The sequence below is a fragment of the Wyeomyia smithii genome, chromosome 1 (genome assembly GCF_029784165.1).
Source record: "Wyeomyia smithii strain HCP4-BCI-WySm-NY-G18 chromosome 1, ASM2978416v1, whole genome shotgun sequence".
NCBI lineage: Eukaryota > Metazoa > Arthropoda > Insecta > Diptera > Culicidae > Wyeomyia > Wyeomyia smithii.
The window spans coordinates 134,665,167-134,691,475 of NC_073694.1; the positions used below are offsets into that span (position 1 = coordinate 134,665,167).

Below are 26,309 nucleotides of genomic sequence, written 5' to 3' on the forward strand. Positions count from 1 at the left end.
GTTAAAGTACTGAACAATCTTCAACATTTCTGAACATCCAGCATCATTCAGAAAAATCAGGACAAATGCTAAAATATTAAAAATAAATCAGGACGATCCAAACGGGTCCCAAAATCAGGACATGTCCTGCTAAATCAGGACGGATGGTATCCCTAAAGTTGGGCTTCATTGCATATAATCGTAAGGCAACACTATGAAGTTCGCCATCTGTAAGCCGTTGAGTGAACAAAAACATGTCCACACGGAAAAATCATGATACTTTCTACCATTTTGGTGATTATTTTGGCCAGATTTGTTCACACAGAAAAATAGCACGGAACTTTATACTTTTCAAGAGCGTTAGCACAGACTAACAGACATAACACATCGAACAAATTTTCAATAAAATCATCGTTTGGATGATTTCAGTACTTTACGTTAGTAACACTAGCACCATCTGCTGTTGTGTTCGCGCTGCGTCATGTATTTCGACATCAGCGCCAGCGTTACTGCATGTGTCAAATGGGGAGCTGCAGAATATGTATGAGATTGCATGACAGCGCCCCAGACGACGTTTTCGCGCGATGATTGTTATTCGATTGAAAATTTGAAATGAACGTTTTTTGTGGCGATGGAGCTAGGTTCCAGTGTTACGTCTGTTAGTCTGTGGCGTTAGTTTGACTAGATTTGTATGGTGTTTTTAACCGAGTTTTCTATATGGTCATGTTTGCACTGAATTAGTATTTCCAATATATAATCCAATCATTTTTACAGATCTTCATTTCCCGAATCGCGTAGCCCAGTTTAAAGTTGAATTATTGGGAAATAAAAACGAATCGGGCGCGTCCGTGGAAGTCGGAGACAAAAGTGATGGACAAATCGATAAATTCCAGAAGCACCTCCGCATTCCAGAAACCTTGGAATCGCACCGAAATAGTATTTTCCTTATTTTTTTGCATGTATCTAGTTTAGGAGAATTAGGAGGCCTTACTAAATGACTAGCTACGCCGAGATTAAGTGGACCGCCTGGTACATGAAACTCCACCTAGTTGACGACACTGAGTGCTGAATGTAATTTTTAAGAGCATTTCAAAAATAGTACATAGAAATATATTTCTATCCTAGAACAAACGGGTTTTAATAAGGCAAACGGCTAGCTGAGGAAAACTTAATGGAAAGTTACCTAACCTGACTGGAGGTGCCATCAGAAGGGAATTTACCCGGAACAAACATAGATCGACTCGTCTAATTACAGTGTCTAATATGGTCTGTAAATCAAGACTAGAAAGCGTATATGTGTATAAAGACCAGAAACAACAATTTGCAACTGAAATGTAAAACATGGCTAAGGCAAAATTATTAGCATGACCAGTGCCGCGATGGGTTTGTTAGTCTATTTAGATATTTTTAGTTACTGAGCATAAGATTTTATTTATTGCAAAGTTAGCTATTTCATTCATATATTATTCTGACAGTTTCGTCTGATTTTCGCTTCACTCGATGCGAAAACTCGAGAATTTCGCTTTACATGGAACTTCAGTACACAACCAGGTTTTCCCGATTGATTTGCTAGCGAAAATTTTTAGCTGGTTCACTTGTCTGATTTTTACTTCGATTGGAACTAAAAACTATGCTTGAAATGATGGAAAATACCATAATATTTTTCTAGGTGTGCTCATGAAATGTAGTTCACCCAATCGCCATTTCGGAGGGGCGCCACTTTTTGTTGCTCGTATTGTTGTTTAAGTTGGATATCTAGGTTTCAATCATCTAAGCCGCAGACCAAATCTTAGACTATTTGATCAATCAAGTCCAGGGGGCTCTTGTGGCTGTCAAACTCCATACATTTTCCATCTACCACTCATTGATTCTGGTACCAGCGTTTCTGGTACCCACTTTTTGGTTGGTTTGCCCTAGAACAAGTGAAATAGAGTAAACGTCCCATTTTGTCGGTAGACTTATTCTAGAGTGAATGTCGTTTTAGATGCGAAAAAACAAGAGCTCAACATTTGTTTTCAGTACAATGTGCACTTTCAATGAATAAGATAAGTTTTGTAAGCATTTGAAATGAAATATTACCGCCGTGATGAATTTATGGTTGGTAGGCAAAATGTTGACGTTTATAGGCCCCTGATCAAGTCTCCCTAAGTCTCCTCCAAAAACTGGAGAAGCAATCACCGAAATCAAAATGCAGAGTTCGCCACCAAAAGTTTTCCTGCAGCTGCACTGCCGTTTCAAGCATAGTTGTCCCATGTTCTACAGAAACCTTATGCACGCTGGGACAATTATGCTTGGAACGGCAGTGCAGAGCATTGAACCAAAGTTTTCTTCGTTCAACACTCAGATTGTTTAGGTGTCGTTTGTGGAAATTGGATGGAAAGTCAAAATAACAAAATAACAAATCTTTTGGTTTATTCTTGTAAACGCAATTTTTAACAACATACTTCCGCATTTTCACACGAGCCGAAAAATTTCACAAGTCTACGTAAACAACCCCGCGACCACTGTCGAATCTCTTTCATCTTGTCATTCGCGACGTCACCGTGCAATGATCTGTAGTGCTGCAAATTCATACAATGTTGCCAGTTAATTTTGCTCGTATGTTTTAAAAGACCAATGTGCACTTTCGCCCCTCACTACTCTAAAGAAATCAGGGAATACATTTGTGTTAGCGGGAACATAGTATGTGTTTGAGTTTATGACAATTGGCCCTGACACAAGTAAAAGAGATCTTTAAGACTGTTCGCTCCTACGCGAATTTTCATATGCAACTGTCAATCTATGTGTGAAAACACAAGCAAAAATATTTCTTTCTTTCACTTTCGCAAGCAGAAAGCAAACCAATATCAGCAGAGTCGTCAGCGCCAATAATCAATCCGATACATGTGGTGCATGATTGTGCTCCTTGGTGGCTCGTAACAAGTTTCCATGAGTGTACATGTATAATTTTCCTGAACAACCTTTTGTAATGCATTTTAAGCGTATGACTCCATTTTTTCCCAGTCCGCAAAATGTATATGTGAATCCATCTACTGTTTTCCGATTTGCTTTAATGAACCAATCATTAGATTGTTGTTTGAGCGATGTTTGACTTTGTTTGGTAACTCTTTTAGGTAATTGCTTCTCTTTCTTCAAAACCATCGAAATTTTTATGTTGTCAGTTGATTTTGACCCAATGCGTTTGTTATTTTTAGATTTCACTTCTCTTTTTCGTGAATTTATTTTGGGTGGTGGGTGATTATGTACATGGTTGTTAAGTTCAAGCACACGTCCTCTATCTAACATCACAACTGCTTTACAGCAAATTGGAGCATGATGAGTACATTTCCAAACTTTATTATTACTGCCATTCACACTGTAACGATAATTTTGATAGACTAAATATAGCCTATTTGAGCGACTATTGGCACCTGGAACGAGTTGAAACTCTTTTGCTTTTGCAGAGATGTTGATTCTGCTGGAAGTATCGCTGGCTTTAAAAGTAGATGTCGACGCTTTGACAGTTTCGTTTCCAAGTGTATCGGAATCGGTTTCGTTTTTTATTGAAGGCAAAATTATTTGTTTCTGTACTACCGTAGATGTTAATCGTGCTGTGGACTTGCGTGCTCTTAAATTGATAACATTGTTCGATACTTCGTTAACACTTCTGCAGTCTGTTTGATCGGCCACATTTTCATTTCGTCTCGGTGATTCCACAAGCGCTAAAAAAATATCAATTGGTATGAATATTAAAATTGATTTAAAACAAAAATAGTTACATACATATTTAATTTATCTCGGCAAACTTCCCAACAGCTGATCGAGCTCGGGGAAGTTTTTAACGAATGTTTGTAATATATTTCGACGAATATTCCGCAAATATATCCATCTACCGTAAACCAGCATGTATTGTCATTTTGTTTGCCGAAGTTCTTGAAAATTCTGCCGAAAGCTTGTAAAATATTTCGCTGAATATATCAGCTCTTGAGTTCTCAGAAATAAAATATAAGTGTGTAACTAAGAGCAAGACAGCTTTTAACTGAGTTAATCGTATGCTTGGGGGTAACTATAATTTACTCAATATTACTCCGAAGTTCTCTGATGGTTCACATCTTTGAGTAGCTTGAGAACAAGATAAATATATGAAGGGTGAGACTGAGCAACATTAATGTTTATATTCGCGGTTGGAAAAAAGTTTAAGCACGGATATTCAGAAACATGAGAGTTACTCTGATTTGCTCTTTATTTTTTAGATTATCTCAGAAAAACTAGGGAAAATTCAAATTTACTCATCGTCTTACCCCTTGGTGTGTAAGGGCCATTTTACTGTTAATGAAATAGATTCACAAAATGTGAAATTTACAATCATTAGAACATTTCTTTGCAAAAAGCTTTGTTCTATCATAAATATTTTAAACCAACAATGTATGGTACCTGACATGAAAATGCGACAAGCGAAAAGATAAATGACAAAACATGCCCATTCTTATAGGTTAACCAATGTTTGCTTGTAGTTGTTGTTTGAAACATTTATAACAATTTTCTTTCTCAATCAATTCATTGGTTTGTTGATAATTCACTCAAAACTTGATTATTTTTTTATTTACGTTCAAATTTCCGTAACAGAAAATAGTTTAAAATGTTGTGTACGAGACACTACCGCAAAGTTAACGTAGAATTACGACAGCTAGTCTCATGTCCATGTATTTCATGCAATGGGTTTGGAAATACACTCGATTGGGGTAATCACTTCTATGGTGTGAAGCGGTGATTTTCGATATTAATCCTCTTTAAACACTCTTTTTTTTTCAATTATTGGTATCCTCGAAAAGGTGCGTTGTTGAATTGGTTTGAAGTCATTCCAAAATAATATTGAAGGTTACTGGAGAAGCACCATTTTGCCATAAAAAATAGAGCAACAAAATTGAACATTTCAATAATCCAGGAGACATTCCATTTACTTTTGGTACACATGTCCCAAAAACGAGCGATTATGTTTAATCATATTTTTTAGTTTACTTGTTTTTTCAACCAGCTCAACATTCTCCAACAGAAATGTATGTTGATTCTCAGTATTAAGAACCGTACTATGTCTCTAATTACTCGTGTGGCCATATCAAGTATCTAGGTCATAGGTCACATGCGGACCTATCCTCGTTGAGTTCCGGATAGTCCCAAATTATTGAGGTCAAACTCATGAAGCGGCATATATAACGACTCGGAACTAAAACTAGTTCATTGGTGGCCATATCTTCTGTTAAGGTCGTCATAGGCCACTTAAAAAGGAAAAAAAGGTCATGAAAAGGAACCGTTCATTTTTGGCATGGCTCGATTTTGGCAACAGAAATATTTTTGGCGTGTTGCCGATATCGAACAGGGTCTATATTTTGATTATTTATTTGCAGCTTTCTATTTTAGAAAAAAAAAAATCTCTTAAATATTGATGAATACTTTTCATCCTAATACAGTCAATTTTCGTCAATACCAATAAGCTCACGCACCGATTCCAAAGCAGCATCTTGTTAGTTTTAACTTTCCGTATCTCACAACTGCCAAGCGAAGATGTCACATAAAATATTTTCCTGCATTTACAAGTTCGTGGGAATAGCAACGATAAAAAATTACAGTTTCTAGTCGAAAATGTACATTTGCAGAAAATTTGAAACTGACATAGAATTTTTTGAACATGTTAAAATTCCATTCAGGTCTATTTAAGTAAGTAGAACCACCAAATTTGAACAGTTTCGAGATATCAAAAACCTGCGAAAATGCGTCATTTGAAAGTCATCTGTCTGTTATCTTCGAAAATAAACCGGGCTAAAGTATCAAACAACATTATCCTCAGCAATTAATGTTTGCATAATGTTGTTCAATTACAAGTAAGCTTATGAAAAGTAGTATTTTCTTGCAGATGCCAATGTAAAAAAAATTAATCAAAAAATATAAATACAATTGTTAAAAACCCTAATATCAAGATGAAACGAATTTGGTTTTTCCGAAGCTGACTAGAACAAGATACCTGACTCTCGCAGTATGCAGCGGACACGATTGTCGCTGCGCGTTAACGAAAGCCCAACTAATTTGTATACTGGTAATTTGAGCCGTTGCGGAACAGAGTGGTCTATGTTCATCGAGCAAATTTGTCAGGAGAAGCAATTTTCGAAAAATCTCTGAATAAAATTTTGTTCAACGGATTCTTTCAAACAAAATGTTCTAATATAAAGGTTATGAAGTGGTTTAACATGTGATTACATAAAATTACCATTTTTTTGGCGAAATAAGTGATTTTACCATACCAATGTACATAGACCACTCTGACTTCATATATATTTTACTGGAATCCTCGTATCGTTTCGGCACAGAGTGGTCTATGTACAAAAACATAAATAAAAATGACGTTAACTCGTACAAAATGGCTAGTGTCACATGTTTAATGATGTACATGGCATGTCACATGTAACATGTGACGGGTAACATTACATGTAACACAACATGTAACATATTACATGATTTTTGACATGTTACATTTTCCGTGTTGCATTACATGTAACATGTTACAAATCACGTGTAACATGTTACAGGACAAGTGACAAGTTACACATCACATGTAATATGTTACATGTTACATGATGGTATTACCTCGGTTTATATACAAAGACCACTCTGTTCCGAAACAAAACGCCCATTCTGCTTCGGACGAAATTTCAACACGGTATAAATCAGCTTCAAGGTTCGATTTTTCGAAATTTTTCTAGTCTCCTAACTTCAGCTTCTTGAGTAGATGCGGTTTATGTAAAAAACTCTTTTTTGAAAACAAATGGTCTTTAGACCACTCTGTTCCGCAACGGCTCATTTGATAACGACGGCAAGGTGACCAAAGGTGAAGCATTTTTTTCAATATCCTTGTATGGTCCTGTCATCTTTTTTTTTAATATCTTTGTACGGTGGGCAATCCAATTTTCAATATTCTTATACGGTGCTGCCATTTAGTTATCATTTTCATCTGGCGGATTATGCACGATAAATCGATTTTGCTAATTGGCGATTTAACGCAAAACTGAAAACGACCGTGCGACTTCTGGATTTGAGCTTTAGAACTAGGAAAATAATGATAGATTCAATTTTTAGCCAAGGCTGATATCACATCCGTTCAACTAAAGAACCAAAAACGAGACAAAATCTCTTTATTTTTAGTATCGACATCTAGCGGTGGAGAGAACGCATTTTACACTCAAAATTTTATCACACTCATACCATTCATAACTGCTCGTGGTGAAGAATTATTTCGCTCTCTCTTGTTCTCACACAAAAGCAAAGAGAGTGTGCGACCTTCGACGCTCTTTCGTCGAGAGATTTCTTTGTTCTCTCCGGTACTGGTATAGCGACAGTGCCTTTTCATGATAATCGTACAGTACCACCCGCATACGTGCAATGTTTTTTATGTACATTTTTTAAAATGAATTTCATTGTTGCTCAAGTTGAAAACCGAATATCTTGATATCGTTTTCATATATCCAACAATCGTTTTTTACATTGTACCTTATGTTTACAGTGGTAATTCGCGGCAAAAAAGTTGAAAATTCGCGGGTGGCAAAATAGAGAATATTCAAAATTCGCGGTAATTTCGCGGCAACCCGTTCTTTAGAAAACGCCAAATAAAGTCCATTTTTTGGTAAAAAAAATGAAAAAAACCGTTTCATTCAATTTAATATACGGTAACTTAACAGTACGATTCATGATTTCTTTGCAGTACGGACTACTGTGTCAAATTGTCTTAAATCATATTTGGGTGTCAGCAGGCACGTACTATTCCAGTTATTCTGACTCACGCTGCATTCCGCATCTATCGAGTTTCCAGGAATCGATAAATATTTATTTGCCAACCGGAAAAGTTCAAAAAACCGTCCGCGTTTCGAATACTTTCCAAAATTATTAAAATGCAAAAATGCTTGCTACTTGAACTAAGTAGGTATATCTTGCAACTTCGATTTCGCACACTCGGAAATTTTATCATGCAGGTCCCCTATCGCCAAAACTTTGCTCAAAGAGGATCTAGTAACTGAGCCGTCCGAAAACAATTCAACCCAGGCTGACAAAATCTCGTTGTAAGAGAGCAGTAGTACTATTCCATCTTATTGGTTGCGTAGGAAAAGGCCTCCCGTTGCCATCGAGGTGCCTATTGATCTTTAGATTTGTCCGTATTGTTGGTTTTCGCGGCATTTCGCGGATTTTTGATAATTTCGCGGCCGATGCTGGATTTCGCGGAATTCGCGGCTTCCGCGAAATCGCGATTTACCACTGTCCCTACTTATGTTGCAAGCAGTGCTGTGTATAGCGCGTTTAATATGCATTACTCGCAATGTTGGGTGTAATAAAAATTATTGTCGTTAGTCGAGAAATTCGGTTTCCAACTCCAACGAAAATATCTAAGTAATTCAAATAACTAGTTAAAATGGTTTCAACAGTCGCGGGGTGTCGATCCAAGAAATTTTGTTGAGCCAAATTTGAATGGTTGAGAGATTTTCAGTTTAATTTTTTCATTCATGTTGATTGTGAATTGACGCCTCCCCAGCTGGTCTCGAGGTACGATGCTGGCCTAACAAGCCAGTCGTCGTAGGTTCGAGTCTTGTCTCGGGAGAGACAGTAGGATCGTAGCGCTAGCCCCGCAATTGTCCTGTACACTTAACGGTTGGCTGCGAAGTCTGTGTATAGTAAACAAAAGGTCAAGCTCCGAATCGGAATGTAGCACCAAGGCTTTGCTTTGCTTTATTGATTGTGAATTGTTACTGAATTCCAGCTTGAAAAATCTCTTGAATGCGGTCCTGTCTTAACATGATTTTGATAGATTTAGTATTACCTTTTTGTCTGGTCAAAAGCAAAGCCTTGGTGCTACATTCCGATTCGGAACTCGACCTTCTGTTTATTTTACAAGTACATCGCACCTAACTGTTAAGTGTAAAGGACGATTCAGGGCTAGCGCTACGATCCTACTAACACTAACGGTCTTCCGAGTCGAGACTCGAACCTACAATGCCTGGCTTGTTAGGGTAGCATCGTATTTCGAGACCAGCTGGGATGTCTGGTCATTGAAGCAAAAAAAGAATACATTTTTGTTGCATGTTCAAACTATTAGAGCGAACTGTTCGAACGATGCACTGTAAAATCAATGTAGGATGGAGGAACAGCGAAAAACGGATGCGAAAGCGTGGGCTAGGATTTGCAGCAGAGCACAGTGTTTTATTTTGCCGTTTTCGTGCGATTAATTAAATAGCGTTTCAAATGTTGATTATACCCATAATGTATGTTCGGAGAAGTTTCAAGATATTCAAAAATACATCTTTAGATGTAAAAAGATGAGTGATCAATCCACCTAAAAGTGAGATAGAAAATTTATTTTTTTATCAAATTGAGATAGACGCATGGTGTCTTCGGCAAGATTTTAGGTGATCTCAAAACAATAAACTTTGCCGAAAACATCATGTTCCTATCTCTTATATATTACGAGCAACATAAAGTTTTCTATGAAGAGGTCCTGAAAATCACAATTTTTTTATAACTTTTTTCTCAGATTTTTCCGAATTTTCAAACCTTCTACTATGTTATCAGTCATCTCAATATGCATGTTTATGCCGACCATTGTTATTTTTTATCTCCCTAAATAAAAAAGTTATTTGATATATTTCGATATTTTTGGGGATACTTTCACCTCAACCATCTCAAAATTACGCAATTTTATGCACGGGGCAGTTTCATACGATGAAATAACTATCCTTAGACTTTCAATTAAAGGTACACACTTTGGTATGTAAGAGTATGTAAGCAGCCTTTTCGCCTGTTTTTCAAAGCTATTCGGTGCCAATTTTTGTATACAAAAATTAAAAAATAAAGCAGTTTTGAGTTTCGAAAGTGGCCCCGACCGATCTTGAGCTAAACATGCATGCATGTTTTATGAGATAACAAAAAATGGGGAAAATGTTAGATATTATAAAATAAATATTATATAAATAATAGATTAACTAAAAATTGAGTTTTTTCTTATATTCAGTTGTATATTCAGTATTGTAAGCGTGGATGCAAATAGTAGCTTTTTTCAAAATTCAATTTATTCTTCTTCCCCGATTTCAAAAGGAGCGAGCAGAGATTTCGAGTCTTCCGAAAATGTTTTAAGGGGCCATCCACATACCACGTGGACAGATTTTTAACGATTATTAAACCCCCCCGTGGACAAATGACCATATTAATTCTTTTTTTTTGCAAGGACCGTGGACATTCCCGTCGCAAATGCCAGCTCATTTGACGGGTAGCGATTTGAAATGTCAATATATGCTTACAATACTGAATATATAACTGAATATAAGAAAAAACTCAATTTTTAGTTAATCTATTTCTAACATTTTCTCCATTTTTTGTAATCTTATCAAACCATGCATGCATGTTTAGTTCAGGATCGTTTGGGGCCACTTTCGAAACTCAAAACTGCTTTATTTTTAAGTTTTTTATACAAAAATCGGCACCGAATAGCTTTGAAAAACAGGCGAAAAGGCTACTTACATACTCTTACATACCAAAATGTGTACCTTTAATTGAAAGTCTAAGGATAGTTATTTCATCGTATGAAACTGCCACGTGCGTAAAATTGCCACGAAACAAATAGCCAGCCACCAAAACAATACTCTCTACTGAGTAAATAATGACGTGCGATAAAGTGTGCAAGCGATACAAAATAGCTATTTAGCGAGGTCGTTTTATACGTCTTGCGGTGGTGTAATCGGAAACGCATCTGACCGGAGATTAGAAGTTGTGGGTTCGAGTCCCACCTGCTGGACTATATTTTTCGTAAATTTCTAATTAACTATTTCCCCAGTTAGTACATTTTTCAATCGTCTGCTCCACATTTACTGCTTGAAATAGAAATAAAATTGCGTAATTTTGAGATGGTTGAGGTGAAAGTATCCCCAAAAATATCGAAATATGTCAAATAACTTTTTTATTTTGGGAGATAAATAATAACAATGTTCAGCATAAACATGCATATTGGGATGACTGATAACTTAGTAGAAGGTTTAAAAATTCGGAAAAATCTGAGAAAAAAGTTATGAAGAAAATTGTGATTTTCAGGACCTCTTCATAGAAAACTTTATGTTGCTCGTGACATATTAGAGATAGACGCATGGTGTCTTCGACAAAGTTTATTGTTTTGAGATCACCTAAAATTTTGCCGAAGACATCATGCATCTATCTCAATCTGTTAAAAAATAAATTTTCTATCTCACTTTTAGGTGGATTGATCACTCATATTCCTACATTTAAAGATGTATTTTTGAATATCTTGAAACTTCTCAGAACATAAATTATGGGTATAATCAACATTTGAAACGCTATTTAATTAATCGCACGAATACGGCAAAATAAAACACTGTGCAAAGTTTTGTTTGATGTTGCCTATCTGTTTTGTTCTGTTCTTTCATGCGATATTTGCGTAATGGATGTTTTTGGCGTCAAAAAGAATACAGCTGGTTAGAAACTTTCAGCAGCATCTGCATACTTAGATATTATCAACGAGTACGGTAGAATACATTACCGAGATTTCAACAGCTGAGATCTCTGTAATACATCAAAATACCGAGATTCTGTAAAACCAAAAATTGAAAACCTGTCAAACTTTAACGAGATTATCGGTAATGTTCTACCGAAATACTCAATAAAAAATTACGAAATTTGGAAAATTTCACTGTCAAATTATTACGAGAACTTCGGTAAAATTTACTGAAGTACATCAAAATACCGAGATTCTGTAAAACCAAAAATTGAAAACCTGTCAAACTTTAACGAGATTATCGGTAATGTTCTACCGAAATACTCAATAAAAAATTACGGAATTTGGAAAATTTCACTGTCAAATTATTACGAGAACTTCGGTAAAATTTACTGAAGTACGTTTTTCGTGATTTTTCCAGATAAACCTAGAATATGATCAAAACCGATTAAATATACACATAAATTTATTATTTATTAAGTGAAATGATTCAACTAAACAGTGCATTAGTGAAAACGGGACAGTTGTATTGATTCCAGGAAATAAAGTAACAGCTATCACTCTGCAATTTCCATCCTGCGAAGCGAGTCGATAACCTACAAAATTGAATGAAGAAAGAATTGATTTAATCCTTTGTCTTCAAATATTCTTCGCAGCAAAAAACAAGATCTAAAAATAAGTATACTCACTCAATATTTAAGTTAGTCTGCAGATTTTTCCATAATAATAATCAGCCGCAAAACCTGCTCGTTTTACATCTACACCGAAACACGAACAAAACTGTTAGTGAAGCACTCGTTATTTTGACAGTTCTGTTTTACGGAATCTCAGTAAGAACTTTTTTGTTCGACGAAATCTCGGTCAAATGATGTCAGGGTTCCGGGTTTCGGTATTTTAGTTTACTGAACTCGTAAATTCTCTGTTTTACGGAATTTTTTCGGTAAAAAAATTCACGGTATTTTGGTAAACACGTTCGGTTTCCGATTTCTCAGTATTTTTTTTACGGAACAACGGTAAACTAACAAGTTTTCAAGTAGTTCGGTATTTTACTTTACCGAGAAATCATTATGCAGTTAAGTATGTAGTAGACTGCTTACTGTCAAAAAAATACATATGAAATTGCAAATAAATGAAATCCGGTTTAGTTTCTAATTTGAGGTTATGTTTTTACAGGAGTTGGTAGGCATATAGCGTGTTGGAATTGCATTTTCTTAGTTTAAATCTACTGTTTAGCGAAAAAAATCTAAATTTTTAAAGTTTCCCGCTACGTAAACTCGTGATATCACTGCAAATAGATTCTTGATAGGTTAAAACACAGAGAACAGACATTCATGTTCATATAAAGAAATTTGGAAATCGTGTGTTAAAATTTGAATCAAAATACGTTTACATACCAACGACATCTGTCTTGTGGTGCCCCTGTTGCATTGCATAAATATTCTCGTATCAATATTTTATCGATATCAGTGCTTGGTTTGTCAGTGACGAGAGCGCCACGTAGCGGGAGCATTACCACTTGCTGGTAAATGACGGTTCGAATTTTTACACGTCTTTTGAAAATAGGATGAACGTCTGTTCTCTGTGGTTAAAATTCTGCCTACAAATCATCATCATCATTTAACTGCAGCGCTAGCTGGCAGTCGAACAATCATTTTAATCTTTTTATCTTTATTCATTTTGTCAATCAGAAGTAGACAATATACAATATTCTAATACAATGTTTACTTACAAACTATTTTTTTTTTCAATAAGCGTTGCGATTGCGTATTGAGCTAAAAGAGTGTTTAAGTTCATGCCGAGACATTGTAAAGTCAATGGTTTCGCAGTATTGATTGTAAGTTGCCATCACACGATTCAAGGGTCCGAATTTTGCATAATTTGTGCGGTAATGATTGGTGGCAAACGTGTTTCGATTTCGAAGTTGTTCAGGAGGTGCGTAGAAATTTAGCTTAGATAAAAGTGTAGCTGAATCATTGCGCTGCGAAACGATGTCAAACGATGTTTACAAATGACACTATTGCGAATTCACGACGCTCTTTCAATGATTGTATGTTTATGAGCATGCAACGAGCTTCATATGATGGAAGAGAAATGATGTCCAACCTAATTTACGAAGAGCATACAATAGAAACTGCTTTTGTACTGATTCTATTCTTTCTTCGTGTGTGATTGTATAGGGTGAGCATACAATGCTGCAGTATTCCAGTATCGATCTTACATAGGCTATATATAATGTTTTGATAGTATACGGAACCTGAAAGTTGTAACAAAAGCGCTTTATAAATCCTAGCATGTTATTAGCTTTGTGGATTATTGTGTTGTAGTGGTCAATGAAGGTTAGTTTGGAGTCTAAGACAACTCCTAAGTCCCTAACTCTTTCACAATTTGCTACAGTTTGGTTTCCTAATGATATTGTAATGTTTGGTGTTGTTCTTTTTCGACAGAATGATATGTGGTTGCATTTTTTTACATTTAACTCTAGTAAGCTTTTTTTACATCATGTGCAGAATATGTATATTTCATTCTGGAATGCATTGATGTCTTCTTCATTTCTTATTTCCAAAAAGAGCTTCATATCGTCGGCATAAATTAACACTTTTAGTTTTTTGGGAATAAAGGAAAGGTCGTTAACGTACAAGATGAAAAGAAGAGGTCCTAAATGAGAGCCTTGGGGGACACCAGAAGTGACTAGAATCGGATTTGAGTTTTGTCCGTTAAATTTAACTATTTGTTGGCGATTGGTTAAATATGATTCGAGCCACTTCAGGAGTTCTGGCTCAAGTCCCATTTTTTGCAATTTGAAAAGTAGCATTAGTATTGCTTCGAATAGTTTAGGAATGCAAGAAATTAGGGCTATTCCACGATAATTACGTATGTCGGATTTCCGGCCTGATTTGAAAATAGGCACTAGAAACAAGCTTTTCCATTTTGATGGGAAGCATCCATATTCCAGTGACATGTTGAAGAGCCAGAACAATGGAGCTGTAAGTTCCGTTGCAAGATTTTTCATAAATACTGGCGGAATTCCATCAGGTCCAGGACCTTTTGAGGCATCTAAGCTATTCAACGCCTGAAAAATATCCTGTACATGATTTTGGTTTACACCAATATCCCTCGAGAAGTTTGGATAAAATGCAAAATAATCGTGGTCGCGATCCTCTTCAGAAAATGTTGTATAGATTTCTTGGAAAAATTTCGCAAAAAGATTGCAAATCCTTTCCGAGTTATCACCGACATTCAAGTCAAGATGCATTATAGAGGGAAAATTGTCAGCTTTTAGTTTAGTTTTCACGTAACTATAGAAGTTCTTCGGACAGGATTTTATTTCAAGTTCAGTTTTTGCATTATATTCATCAAACGCATTACTGATGGCAAGATTCAGTTGATCACATATATCCAAACCGATTGCTAAATTTTCACTATTGTTGTGTCTTTTATAGATTTTATGTGCTTTTTGTTTAGGGTTTTTCAAATTTTTAATATGACTATTATACCAGACAGGATTTTTTGTATTTTCAGTACGTCTCCTTTTCTTCAGGGGTACTTCCTGTTTGATTATATCAGATAAAACTTCATAAAAAGTATCCACCGCCACGTCAACATTTCCTCTATTCTTAACAATAAATTGCCAGTTGACATTGTTAAATCTATTGCGAATATTTTCATAATTTGCCTTTCCATATTCAAAGACTTCCTCGTATTCATAGTCGCTGGGTTTTTGGTCCGCATGTATAACTAAAGAGTATTCGATCGCCGTGTGATACGCCTCATTTTTCCATAGAAGATTCAATGATTCAGTCACACAGAAATCATCATAAATGTTCGTAAATAAAAAGTCTAAGTAACAGTTCTGTTGATTTTTGATGTGGTTGATTTGGTTCAGTCCGAAATTTGCGGTTTTGTCAAAAATAAGTTGCAGTGTTTCATTGTCCCCAACGACTGGAAGAAGAATACATTCATTTTCTGAGTCCTTCATGAAATCTGCATGGCGTTGATTAAAGTCTCCATAAATATGGATTTTAGCTTCGAGAGGAAGTTGTGACAAAATTTGTTCAGTAATTTAGAAGAAGGTTTCATAAGTGGTTTTGTGAGCCTGGTCAGGAGGGAAGTACACTGAGTCAAACACGTGTATCTCACCTGCTGTGGGTGATTTAACCCACACATGCTCAAATTCCTTAACTTTTGTTGTTTTGATAGTTTCGGAACTATAGTTAGACGAAACAGCTATCAATACTCCGCCGCCTGACTTCTTTTGGGACTCAACAAAATTCCTATCATCTCTGAATGCATTATAGGCGCTACCAAAAATTTCTTCACCTTTTATACTTTTATCCCAGCTGGTTTCAGTAGCAAAATAATAGAAAAGGATGCGCTAAGTAAATTTTTATAAATTTCCTTCATTTTTGCAGGGCTTTTCATGCGATTGAAATTTTGACAATAAATCAAAATTTCATTCGCATTCTGTTTCAGTGAAGAAATTTTGGGAAGTAGGTCGATTGACTGAGAATTGTTTACCTCTTTCTCATCGAAAGGAGTCATTCTTTCCGAAAAATCGGTCTATAAAATTTGTCGGCACTTACCCCCCTATAAGAATTAAGGTCTTCGGAAGCCGCTTGTTTCGGTACGCCGAATTCTTCATGTACCTCGAAGAAAAATTTCCTGAGCTCCTCCGCAGCTACTGGTAGACCCTCTGATGCCAAAGTAATTTGTATGCTGGTTTTCGTCATACCGTCGTAGCAAACCGTTGGGTCTTTGTCATGCATGTACGCAAGTAGAGACGTACGAGGTGCATAATTTTTGGATCTCGTAAACGCGCTTTCAGAAAACGCCCGTCTCCAACAGCTGACTGTTGTGTTAGGTTGACAACAGAAGGACGCATGGGGTCGAGCGACCACGGTGTTGGGTGCGATTCTAATGTTGCTGACGAAGTAGTGTTCTCAGTTGGTGGTGATTCAATATTATGTTGGTTCTGGTTGTCTGAACGGTAAGGGTTTATGGTTTCACCCTTTCGGAAGTTGATGAAATTTGGGTGGTCAATAGTTGATGGTGGTCCGGCAAATTTAACTTTGGCGGTTGCCAGTAATTGTTTATCCGATCCATTGACACGGATCTGGTCGTTTTGGTAAGTGTGTGTGAACTTGTGGTTGTTGTTGATATAGTTACTATTCGTTGTCTTGTTACTTTTGCTGTTGGTGGTATGGTTTCGATTGCTGTTGAAGTTTTGACGTTGACTAACGTCTATATCGAAGTTAGGCCCCTGAATTTAAAAATCTAGTAATTCAACCAGGGAAAACCAGAGAAAAGTGGTCAGGTTTTGAGCGCTTATTTTGCAGTCATCTATAATCAGGTTTTCGAGGTTTTGGCATCAATCGATCAGAAATTCTTTTACGATTAAATTTATGTAACAAAAACAAACTATTGTTTGGATACACTATTGAAAAATTGGTAATTAATATCGATTATCTAAATCATACCGCGCAGCCAATCACTACCTCTCTTCCCAAGCACAGTCGACACTAACGGATACAATCGATCTGACTTTGTTGTTATTGTTGTTGTCACTTTCTGTTTCCGATGTTTATGCTGCTGCTAGCGGAAAAAACCTTGCAAATATGCATCTTTTTGTTGGTGTTAATTTTACGACAGCGGCCGGCACCCCATCATTCTGATTCCAAAACCGCACCAGTGACATGCGGACGCTAGGTTATAGCAGCTGAAAGGAGGAAATACAAAAGAGTACCGCTCATCTTGTGCCGGTTTCACCCGTAATGCTGGTGGCCTTAGTAGTAAATGGCTACTGCAAAACACTTAAATGGCTGGAATACTGGACGGACTAACCAGGAAACTATAATCGGCAACTGGCACCTTTTGGTGCCTCGAAATTTTGGTACAGAAGCGGCTAGTTGAATTTTCTGTTTTACCAAATGCTGCTGCTAGCGGAAAAAACCTTGCAAATATGCATCTTTTTGTTGGTGTTAATTTACGACAGCGGCCGGCGCACATAGGAGTATTTGACCCAAAAAGTTGGCCAAAAGTCCGACATACAAAATACACGATTTTCATTATTTTTAATTGATTTCAGTTGCAACATACCCTCATGTTATCCCAGAACCCATTGGTGTCTTTTCACATGAACCAAACTGTTATATTTCAAAGTTATTCCACAGTAAATTGGTCAGTTTGAAAAATACGTGCTACTGCTCGGGTGGCGTAAAAAATTGAAAAATTTTGTCAAATAGTTTTTCTTTCTCACAGGACATAATCTACAAGATAAGTAAAATGTTTTGCAATATTTAAAACGTTGAATGCATAAAATAATCATGGATTGTTTACGAAATAAGTGATTGTGAAAACCGACCGCGAAAAATCCATAATATAGCGAAATTAATTATATGATTTAGTAACTCTTTAGTTTACTCCCGCGCAAGTCCCGTCGAAGCTTTATTCATTGCCAGAAAGGTCAAAGCCTTCTGAAAATATACGAAAAGAAAAATCTTCCTCCGGGTTCCTCTTTTTTATTTTATTGACATTTTATTAAATGAAGATTCATATGGAAATTTCTAAATCTTTGTTTTATATCATGTGTAAAAAGACACAAAAAAAATGGAGTAAGCAAATTTAAAGTTATATTTCATATATTGGGTGACGTTTTAAATGGATGTCACCTTTTTTGTGTTGATTATACGAAAAAAACACGTTTTTGATATAAATCTATCCAATTACTACCAAAATAGAGCAACTTGGACTTTTGGCCAGCTTTTTGTATCAAATACTCCTATGTGCGGCGCAGCTTTCAAGAAACATTTGTCTCTACCATTCCATCATCTATGTAGCCTCTCCTTCTTTCTAATTATCTGACGTAGCCTTGGTATAAAACCTATCGTTCGAACATTTCACCCCATCAGTTTCATTATTAAACCGTACCGGATACATGCGGACGCTCGGTGTTAGCAGCTAAAAGGAAAAACAAAATAGTACCGGTCATCTCGTGCCGGTTTCACCCGTGATTCTGGTGGCTGTTAGTAATAAATAACTGCTGCAAAATACTAAAATGGCTGGAATTCTGGACGGACTACCAGTAAACGAGAATAATCGGCAACTGGTACCTTTTGGTGCCTCGAAATTTTGTTACAGAAGTTTTGTAAAAGAAGCGTTGCAATTCCCTCTACTATTTGCTTTAATGGAAAAAAAAAATTTTTTTTTTTAAGAATACGGTAGTCAACGTCATGCGGTCGTGTCTTGAATACCACCCTCCTACTTTTTTCGATTCAATATATTGTCGCTTCCTGCGTTTCCTGTTTCGTCTAGATTTTGTTGGCAGCCTTTTCTTGGAGGCTACGAGTCCGTTGTCTAGCATCATATTCCGACCAGTCTGGCATCCCGCGCCATTTATTGCCCAAAAATCGACATCCTGGCGAAGAATGGTCCATTATGGGCTTCGTAGCTTTATTGTTAGCTGCCAAAGTTTGATTTAATTCTTTATGCAGTGACTTGTGTTGTTGTGATGCGTTAGTTTGATTAATTTGGAGACTGGTAATAGCTCCAGAAACAAATTTTACCTCGTCGAGAATTTTACGAAGAGCAGATTCAGCATTAGACTGCGCTGAACCGGTTTCAATTGTAGCGAGTAGTTTGTTTATTGACCCTGTCGTTTAGTTTGTAGCTGCTGCTGCTGCTGCTGTCGCTGCTGACTTAGCCATCGCTTCAACAGCTGCTGAGTTGTCCGATGTGTATCCAGAAGTGTTGACATTTTGTTTTATATTTCTGCGGCACTGGCTTTGTTGCTGCTCGCGGCGTTGGTGATGGTAAGTTTAATTTCATTCAGGCTTTCTTCAATATGCTCCAGCAAGTTATCATGAGTCGCGCTGAGATTTTTATAATTTGAAAGCAACTTATGGTTTACTTCCAGCGTCTTTCCGATATTTTCTGAGATGTTTCTGAGATGAGATGTCAGAGCCTTAAGATTTAGGTAGGTCACGAACTTTTCCTGGCAGTCCTGACATAGCGGCAGCATAAAGGAATTTCCTCGTGATTTCTTTGTGCACCTATGCACGCAGCATGAAATGTTCGGTTACAGATTCCGTGACAACGCCAGAGGTAGCGATTATCACCTTGCGCACAGTTTACGATACCGCACTTCATCGCACTCGCGACGTTAACAAATGACCGTATCAAGACAAAACAAATAAACTACTTTTGAATGCTTGCGCGCGTTCCACACGTCGTCGTCGAAAGAAAAAAAATGTTGAGCTACAAAAAAAGTTAAGTAGTAAAAAATGTATAAATATACTATAGTGCAGCACGCGCGTCCGAACTCGACGACGGTCCGTAAGAGACTGCCCATATCCAGTTTTATGTGCATTTAAGCACAGATAACAGATATCCAAGCTAGAACAAAAAACTCCAAAATCGTGTAAGATTTCAAATTCTTACTCGTTCGGAATGCTAACGACATCTTTCTGCAACTTGCGACTTTAACCACTTTAGTGATGGCAGCGCTAGATTATAGTCAAAGCTGCCAGACGCATGAAAGTTCTCACAAATAGTAGAATCGCTGTTTTTGTAACGATACAACACTGTTTTTGTGAGGTTTGTTTATTTTTTTCATATCAACACTAAAACAAACAAATTTATCGCAAATATAAACTGGGATTGAACAAAATTTATCGATTATGTACCAATTACGACTGCTCAAAATTTCTACATTAAAAAACGGCAACGGTTATTGCAATAATATCGATAAGAGATGGAAAACTATCGATTTTACCGAATCATTGACCACTAAGAGTTCTTAGCGCCACCATACTGCGTATTGCGACATACTAAAAATCCGTTGCGTCTTTTTACACATGAAGCAAAATTAGCTTGGATGTCTGATATCTGTGATTCAAGTAATCAGATGGCAGCACTAACCGTTGGAAAGGTGTCGTGAGCAAAATGTATGAAAAAACTGGAAGCCAGCTATCTTGTTCTAGTCATATTTGCTATCAGTCACCATTTTGGATAGGCCCCTTTGAAACAGCAGCCGCAAGTGTACATGAAGAACTGTGAAAAATTTCAGCGAAATCAGAAATGATGTCATTGAAAAAAAAAAAAATTTTATTCACTTATGTACGAGCGTCTTGATAGAAAAATTTTCACTACACTTTTCACTTTTTATTCACTTTCACTATTTAATTCTATCACTTTTCACTTGCAAATACGTATTTCGGCACTGACATAGTGCCTTCGTCAGTGCTTATTTGGACTCCAAATAAGTCCAAATAAGCACTGACGAAGGCACTATGTCAGTGCCGAAATACGTATTTGCAAGTGAAAAGTGATAGAATTAAATAGTGTAAGTGAATAAAAAGTGAAAAGTGTAGTGGAAAAATTTTTACCTATTTTCCATGGAATGCTGCAAATGCCTTTCATCGTATAGAAATCTATACGAATAAGTCGATACAAACTGCTTGAAATACGTTCGGGAGGATTGAGATAGTCTCCCTCGATTAGGACCTTTATTTTGATTATTGTGAAGGTTTGCCAAGTCAGTTTCATAATCTAAAGATAAGTACAGACAGAGAAAAAGATAGTGAACAATTTATTAACATTTATGTTTTTGTTTCTTCTAGTATTTCGTTTCAATGCTGCATAAGCTGCTTGAATAGGTTTCTTACTCTATTATATTACAAAAATAGTTTTGTCTGCGGATATTCGCGATTTTTTTAGATATCCGTTAGTAAATTTTGAATCATTCCAATAAAAATCTTCAATTACTAAAGAAATATACGAGACTAGCTGACCCGGCAAACTTCGTACCGCCCATTTTTATGTTTAATTAAGTAATCTACTATATAAAAATGGAATTCCGTAACACTCTTATTGATATTATTCCCTCAGTCTCTGGGGTGTACAGTATTCATCATCATTTTGAATCGTTCTAAATCAAAAATAATAAGCGGTAACATGTAGATTTTTTAACATGAAAATGTTCGCTGATGTTCAGGGAAGACATTTGAGAAAAAATAATAGGTATATAATTACTAAAACTTGAGATATTATTCACAAAACTACGCAAAACATGCAAAATTATGACTTTTTGTGCTAAATTTGTCTCTAAATCAAAATTCAAAGCGATGACATATGATTCTTTTTTAACTAAAATGTTTGTTAATGTTCAGGAAAGACATTTGAGGAAAAATAGTTAGTTTGTAATCACTAAAACTTTAGATATTATTCACAAAACTACGTAAAACATGCAAAATTATAACTTTTTGTGCTAAATTTGCCTCTAAATCAAAATAAAAGCGATGACATATGATTCTTTTTTCACTAAAATGTTTATTAATGTTCAGGAAAGACATTTGAGGAAAAATAATTAGTATCTGATCACAAAAACTTGAGATATTATTCACAAAACTACGTAAAACATTCAAAATTATGACTTTTTATATTTATTTCGTCTCCAAATCAAAATTAAAAGTGATGACATGTGATTCTTCTTTCATTAAAATGTTCGTTGATGTTTAAAGAAGACAATTGAGAAAAAAACAGGTATCTGATTACTAAAACTCGAGATATTATTTTCAAAACTACGTGAAATATGCAAAATCATGACTTTTATGGTGAATTTGCCTCTAAATCAAAACTCGAAGCAGTGATCTGTGATTTTTACTAAAATAAAATGTTCGTTGTGTTTTGGAGAGATAATTGAGGGAAAAATAATAGGTATCTGAATACACTAAGGTCGCTTTTTACGCGGTTTTTTTTACACGGCTTTTTTACGCGGTTTGTTTCCGCGGATTCCAGAATTTACGCAGTTTTTTTTACGCAGATTCCGGAATATACGCGGTTTTTTTTTCACGCGGATTCCGGAATTTACGCGGTTTTTTTACGCGGATTCCGGAATTTACGCGGCACATTTTCCACAAAACCACATGAAAAATGCAAAACTATAATTTTTTAGGCTCAATTTGTCTCTAAATCAGAATTCAGAGCGATGACACGTGATTTTTTTCAATGAAATGTTCGTTGATATTCAGGAATGACATTCGAGAAGAAATAATAGTTATCTGATAACTGAAAATAGAGATATTATGCACAAAACTAAGTAAAACATGCAATATCATGAATATTTTGGCTCAAGTTGTCGCTAAATCCAAATTCAAAGCTATGATGCATGATTTTTCCCATTAAAATGTTTGTTTATGTTCAGGAAAGACTTTTGAGTAAACATAACAAATTTTTGATTACTGAAAATTGAGATATTATTCACAACACTACGTTAAACAAGCAAAATCATGAATATTTGAACTCAATTCGCCTCTAAATCTAAAATAAAAGCTATGATATGTTATTGTTCTTCATTGAAATGTTTGTTAATGTTCAGGAAAGACTTTTGAGGAAAAATAATAGGTATCTCATTGCTAAAAGTTAAGATATTATTTTAAAAACTACGTATGTTTGAAGATGATTTTCTGCATACAAAAAACACACTAAAATACTCTTTTTGAAATTTATATATATTATACATATAATACATGCGAAATTTTGACTTTTTGAGCATGAGCTCAATTCGCCTGGGAATTTATTTTTTTTTTTCAATAAAATGTTCGTTGTTCCTTCAACATCTGCAAATATTTTCTTGCAGAAGAATTTATGTTTTAATTTGGTGTGAGTCGAGCAGAAAAATATTACATTTCTGATATTTTCGTAGTTTTGTGAATAGTAACAAAAGGATTCGAAATACTTTTTCATTTTTACCAAAACTAGATCTTGGGACATTTGGCTGGAGGAAAGGACGCATTTCATTGGTTTAATTTTTTTAATTTCTTCGTAGTTATGTGAATTAAAACGTTAACTTCTTCTCAGACGTGTTCCTTGGACACCAACAAACATTTTCGTTACAAAAATTCACATGTTATCTCTTTAGGTATGATTATAGAGGAGAACTAATCATGAATGGTCACGCTAAATTCTTCTTACTTTGATTTCTTTCTTCTAAAAGTTACATAAAAGAGGTTTTACTGTGAACGATTGACGAATATCCGGTTATCACCCGAGTGTGGTATATTCGAACTGGGTTGACCCCACATAACATTTCCCAAAATAACGACTTCTGGCTTCAGGAAAATAATCTAAGGTGGTATTTGGCCAACCATTTCAATACTTCCGAAACTTCCAAACTCCATACGTCATTTTAAAATCCGAAATGGCGACTTCCAGTTTCTGTAAAACATCCCCAAATCACAAAATGCAATCCAATACGGGTATTTCCGTTCTGTGCGTTCTCAGAATGTTAAAGTACTTAAAGTGATGATGGACGTATAAGATGTGAAATATTTTTGAAGTGAGTTGTGCTAATAATGCAATGAATTATAAAAAATGATTCCTAATTTTCAAACTTTTGATCCCGAGCATCGCCGGGAACGTTTGACTTGTTTTAAATATTCCAAATCCATTGATTCCTTGCGATTTGTTTATAGTCTGCAAATGCACGACGAATCGGCCATAGTATATGATCAAAGTCAAAAGATAAATCTTTAAAATGATTGGTTTTATCGGAATGACAACATCCTCGACTTTTGGCTGCTGTAGGGGAGAACCGTACAAGACGCACCAGTTGGGTAAGATGGCCCATGCCATTAATTCCCCAAAATACTTACACATGTGACTTTTTATGACGAAATTCGGTTTTCTCATAAAAACCCAGCTTCTCTACAGTTCTCATATAAAAAAGTGTGTCATAACGACTAAAATGCTCAAAAAACTGTGCAATTGGCTGTGGTTCTGTCTAACATGTAACAATTCATGAATTTTATTTAAGCTTTTATGATTACCTAACTAGTAAATAATACAAAAAACTTATGGTTCCCCTAACCTTTACACTTTTGGAGTTTATGCTATGAGTGTTTCAAATTATTTCACTAACTTTTGTCAACTTTTACCTAAAAACAATCAAAATCAAAAGTGGGGCAGAATGCACTATGAAGAGCTTGCACGAGATTGCTTGACGACTTAGAGCATGTTCCATTATTTTTTATTTTACTTTCGAGACTTCAAGCGCTTCTCACTTCGCGTGCTGATTCCTGCTAGTGGCATATTAGCCATTTGCTTTGGAGCATACTGACCTTTGTTGAGGTGCGTTTTGGTCACGGGCTTGTTTGGCGGCAATGGTAGTTTTTACCAAAAAAGACATTGAAATCGAGTATTTTATAATAAACTTGGTTATAAACATACTATAAATACATCCTACAATCATCCTACACGTTCAATGTCGCTTTGAAATGTTTTGAAGCGCGGTAAATCGCGAAAATGCTTAACTGGTGCGTTTTGTACAATCCTCCCCTATATCACCTCTATTCTGAAAATATCCATATGGGGTGGTATTCGGTCATCAATCTGTTCAGTTATTTTGGTTGTTTTCCAGAAATTGGCTTGGCTTCTATGCATTATTTTGATCACGGAAATATACATATTGAGTAGAATTCGGACATTTACGGCTGTTTCCCAAAGTTGACAAATTTGGGTTCATTTACTTGGCTAGTTTTCTAGACGTGCAGAAATTTGTGTTTCATTTGTATGGAACCCCTCCTTTCCAGAAGAAGGACATTATGGACATGTTTGTTACCCCTAAAAACATTCACTTGCCAATTTTGGTTCCATTCAGTTGATTAGTTCTTGAGATGTGCAGAAATTTGTGTTTCAGTTGTATGGAACCCTTCCCTCCCAATAGAAGCAGGGGTGTCGAACCATTACTAATTTATTAGTTAACTACTACCAACAGACATAAAATAACTTGTCCTAATGGCTTCTAATAAAACAGTCTTCGGAACAATGACAAAAATTTCGATCGTAAGACTCTATAAGATAAATGAAAATCAAAAACTAGTGACACTCTGTTGAAAGCACGCTGGATACCCAAGATGGCACTATTTGAGCTGTAGTTGGTTCGACGAAAGGGTAAGTGCAAGGCTGGCGTCCTTCGTAGGGTTCTAGTAGGAGCGTTCAGGTTGATTTGACGGAGGATGACAAGGCAGTAGATCCGTGATGTCAGGATATCAGAAACTAGCATAGCTCGAGCTGTTTTTCGGCGTAATTGAAGAGTATCGATTTGGAGGAGCTGGCACCGGTCCTCGTATCTGGTGTCACGCATGGGCTGCTGCCAGGGAAGCATTCGAAGAGCGTATCGTACAAACCGCCGTTGAATGCCTTCGCTTCGATGGATGGCATTGTTGTAGTGAGGGATCCAAACTGTAGAACAGTACTCCAGTGAAGACCGCACAAGCGAACAGTAGAGTGTAACTAAGCAATGAATATTTTTGAAATCACGTGTCATTCGGAAAATGAGGCCCAGTTGTCTGGAGGCTTTCGCTACGATGTACGATATGTGCTGTTTAAAGTTGAGTTTTTCGTTCAGAAGTACGCCGAGATCTTTGATGAATTCGACCCTCTGAATAGGGGAACCGTTTAGAGTATAGTCGACATGTATTGGTCGGTGTTTCCTGGAGAAAGTTATCATGGAGCACTTAGTCGGGTTTAGAACCATGCGATTCAGCTCGCACCAATGGGCGAATATATTAAGTTGTTGCTGAAGAAAAGCGGCGTCGGCAGCATGTTTGATTTTATTGAATAATTTTAAATCATCAGCAAATGCAAGACGAGGACATTTAACGGAGTAGTGCACGTCGGTGAAGTACAGCAAAAACACTAATGGGCCAAGATGACTACCTTGAGCAATCCCGGAAGTAGCGGAAAATGATTCAGAAATTTTATCATCAATGTTTACACTCAGTGCACGCCCTACCAGACATGACTCAAGCCAGCACAGCAA

General features: G+C 36.2%; 1 protein-coding gene across 3 annotated transcripts in view; it reads right to left on the reverse strand.

Annotated features, from left to right (window-relative positions):
- Positions 1–1,274: 1,274 nt before the first annotated feature.
- Positions 1,275–26,309, reverse strand: part of LOC129717566 (uncharacterized) — a 33,662-nt gene continuing 8,627 nt past the window's right edge. The window contains exons 3-4 of one of the 3 annotated variants that reach the window (XR_008726701.1): positions 2,424–3,680; positions 1,275–1,892 (exon numbers count right to left, since the gene is read on the reverse strand). Coding sequence is in view for 2 of the 3 variants with exons in the window: in XM_055667554.1 (XP_055523529.1) it covers positions 2,851–3,680 (830 nt within the window). In the remaining variant the exon portion in view is untranslated. Of the gene's footprint in view, positions 1,893–2,366; positions 3,681–26,309 lie in introns of those variants that run through there. The other 2 variants (XM_055667555.1, XM_055667554.1) reach the window with 2 other exon arrangements.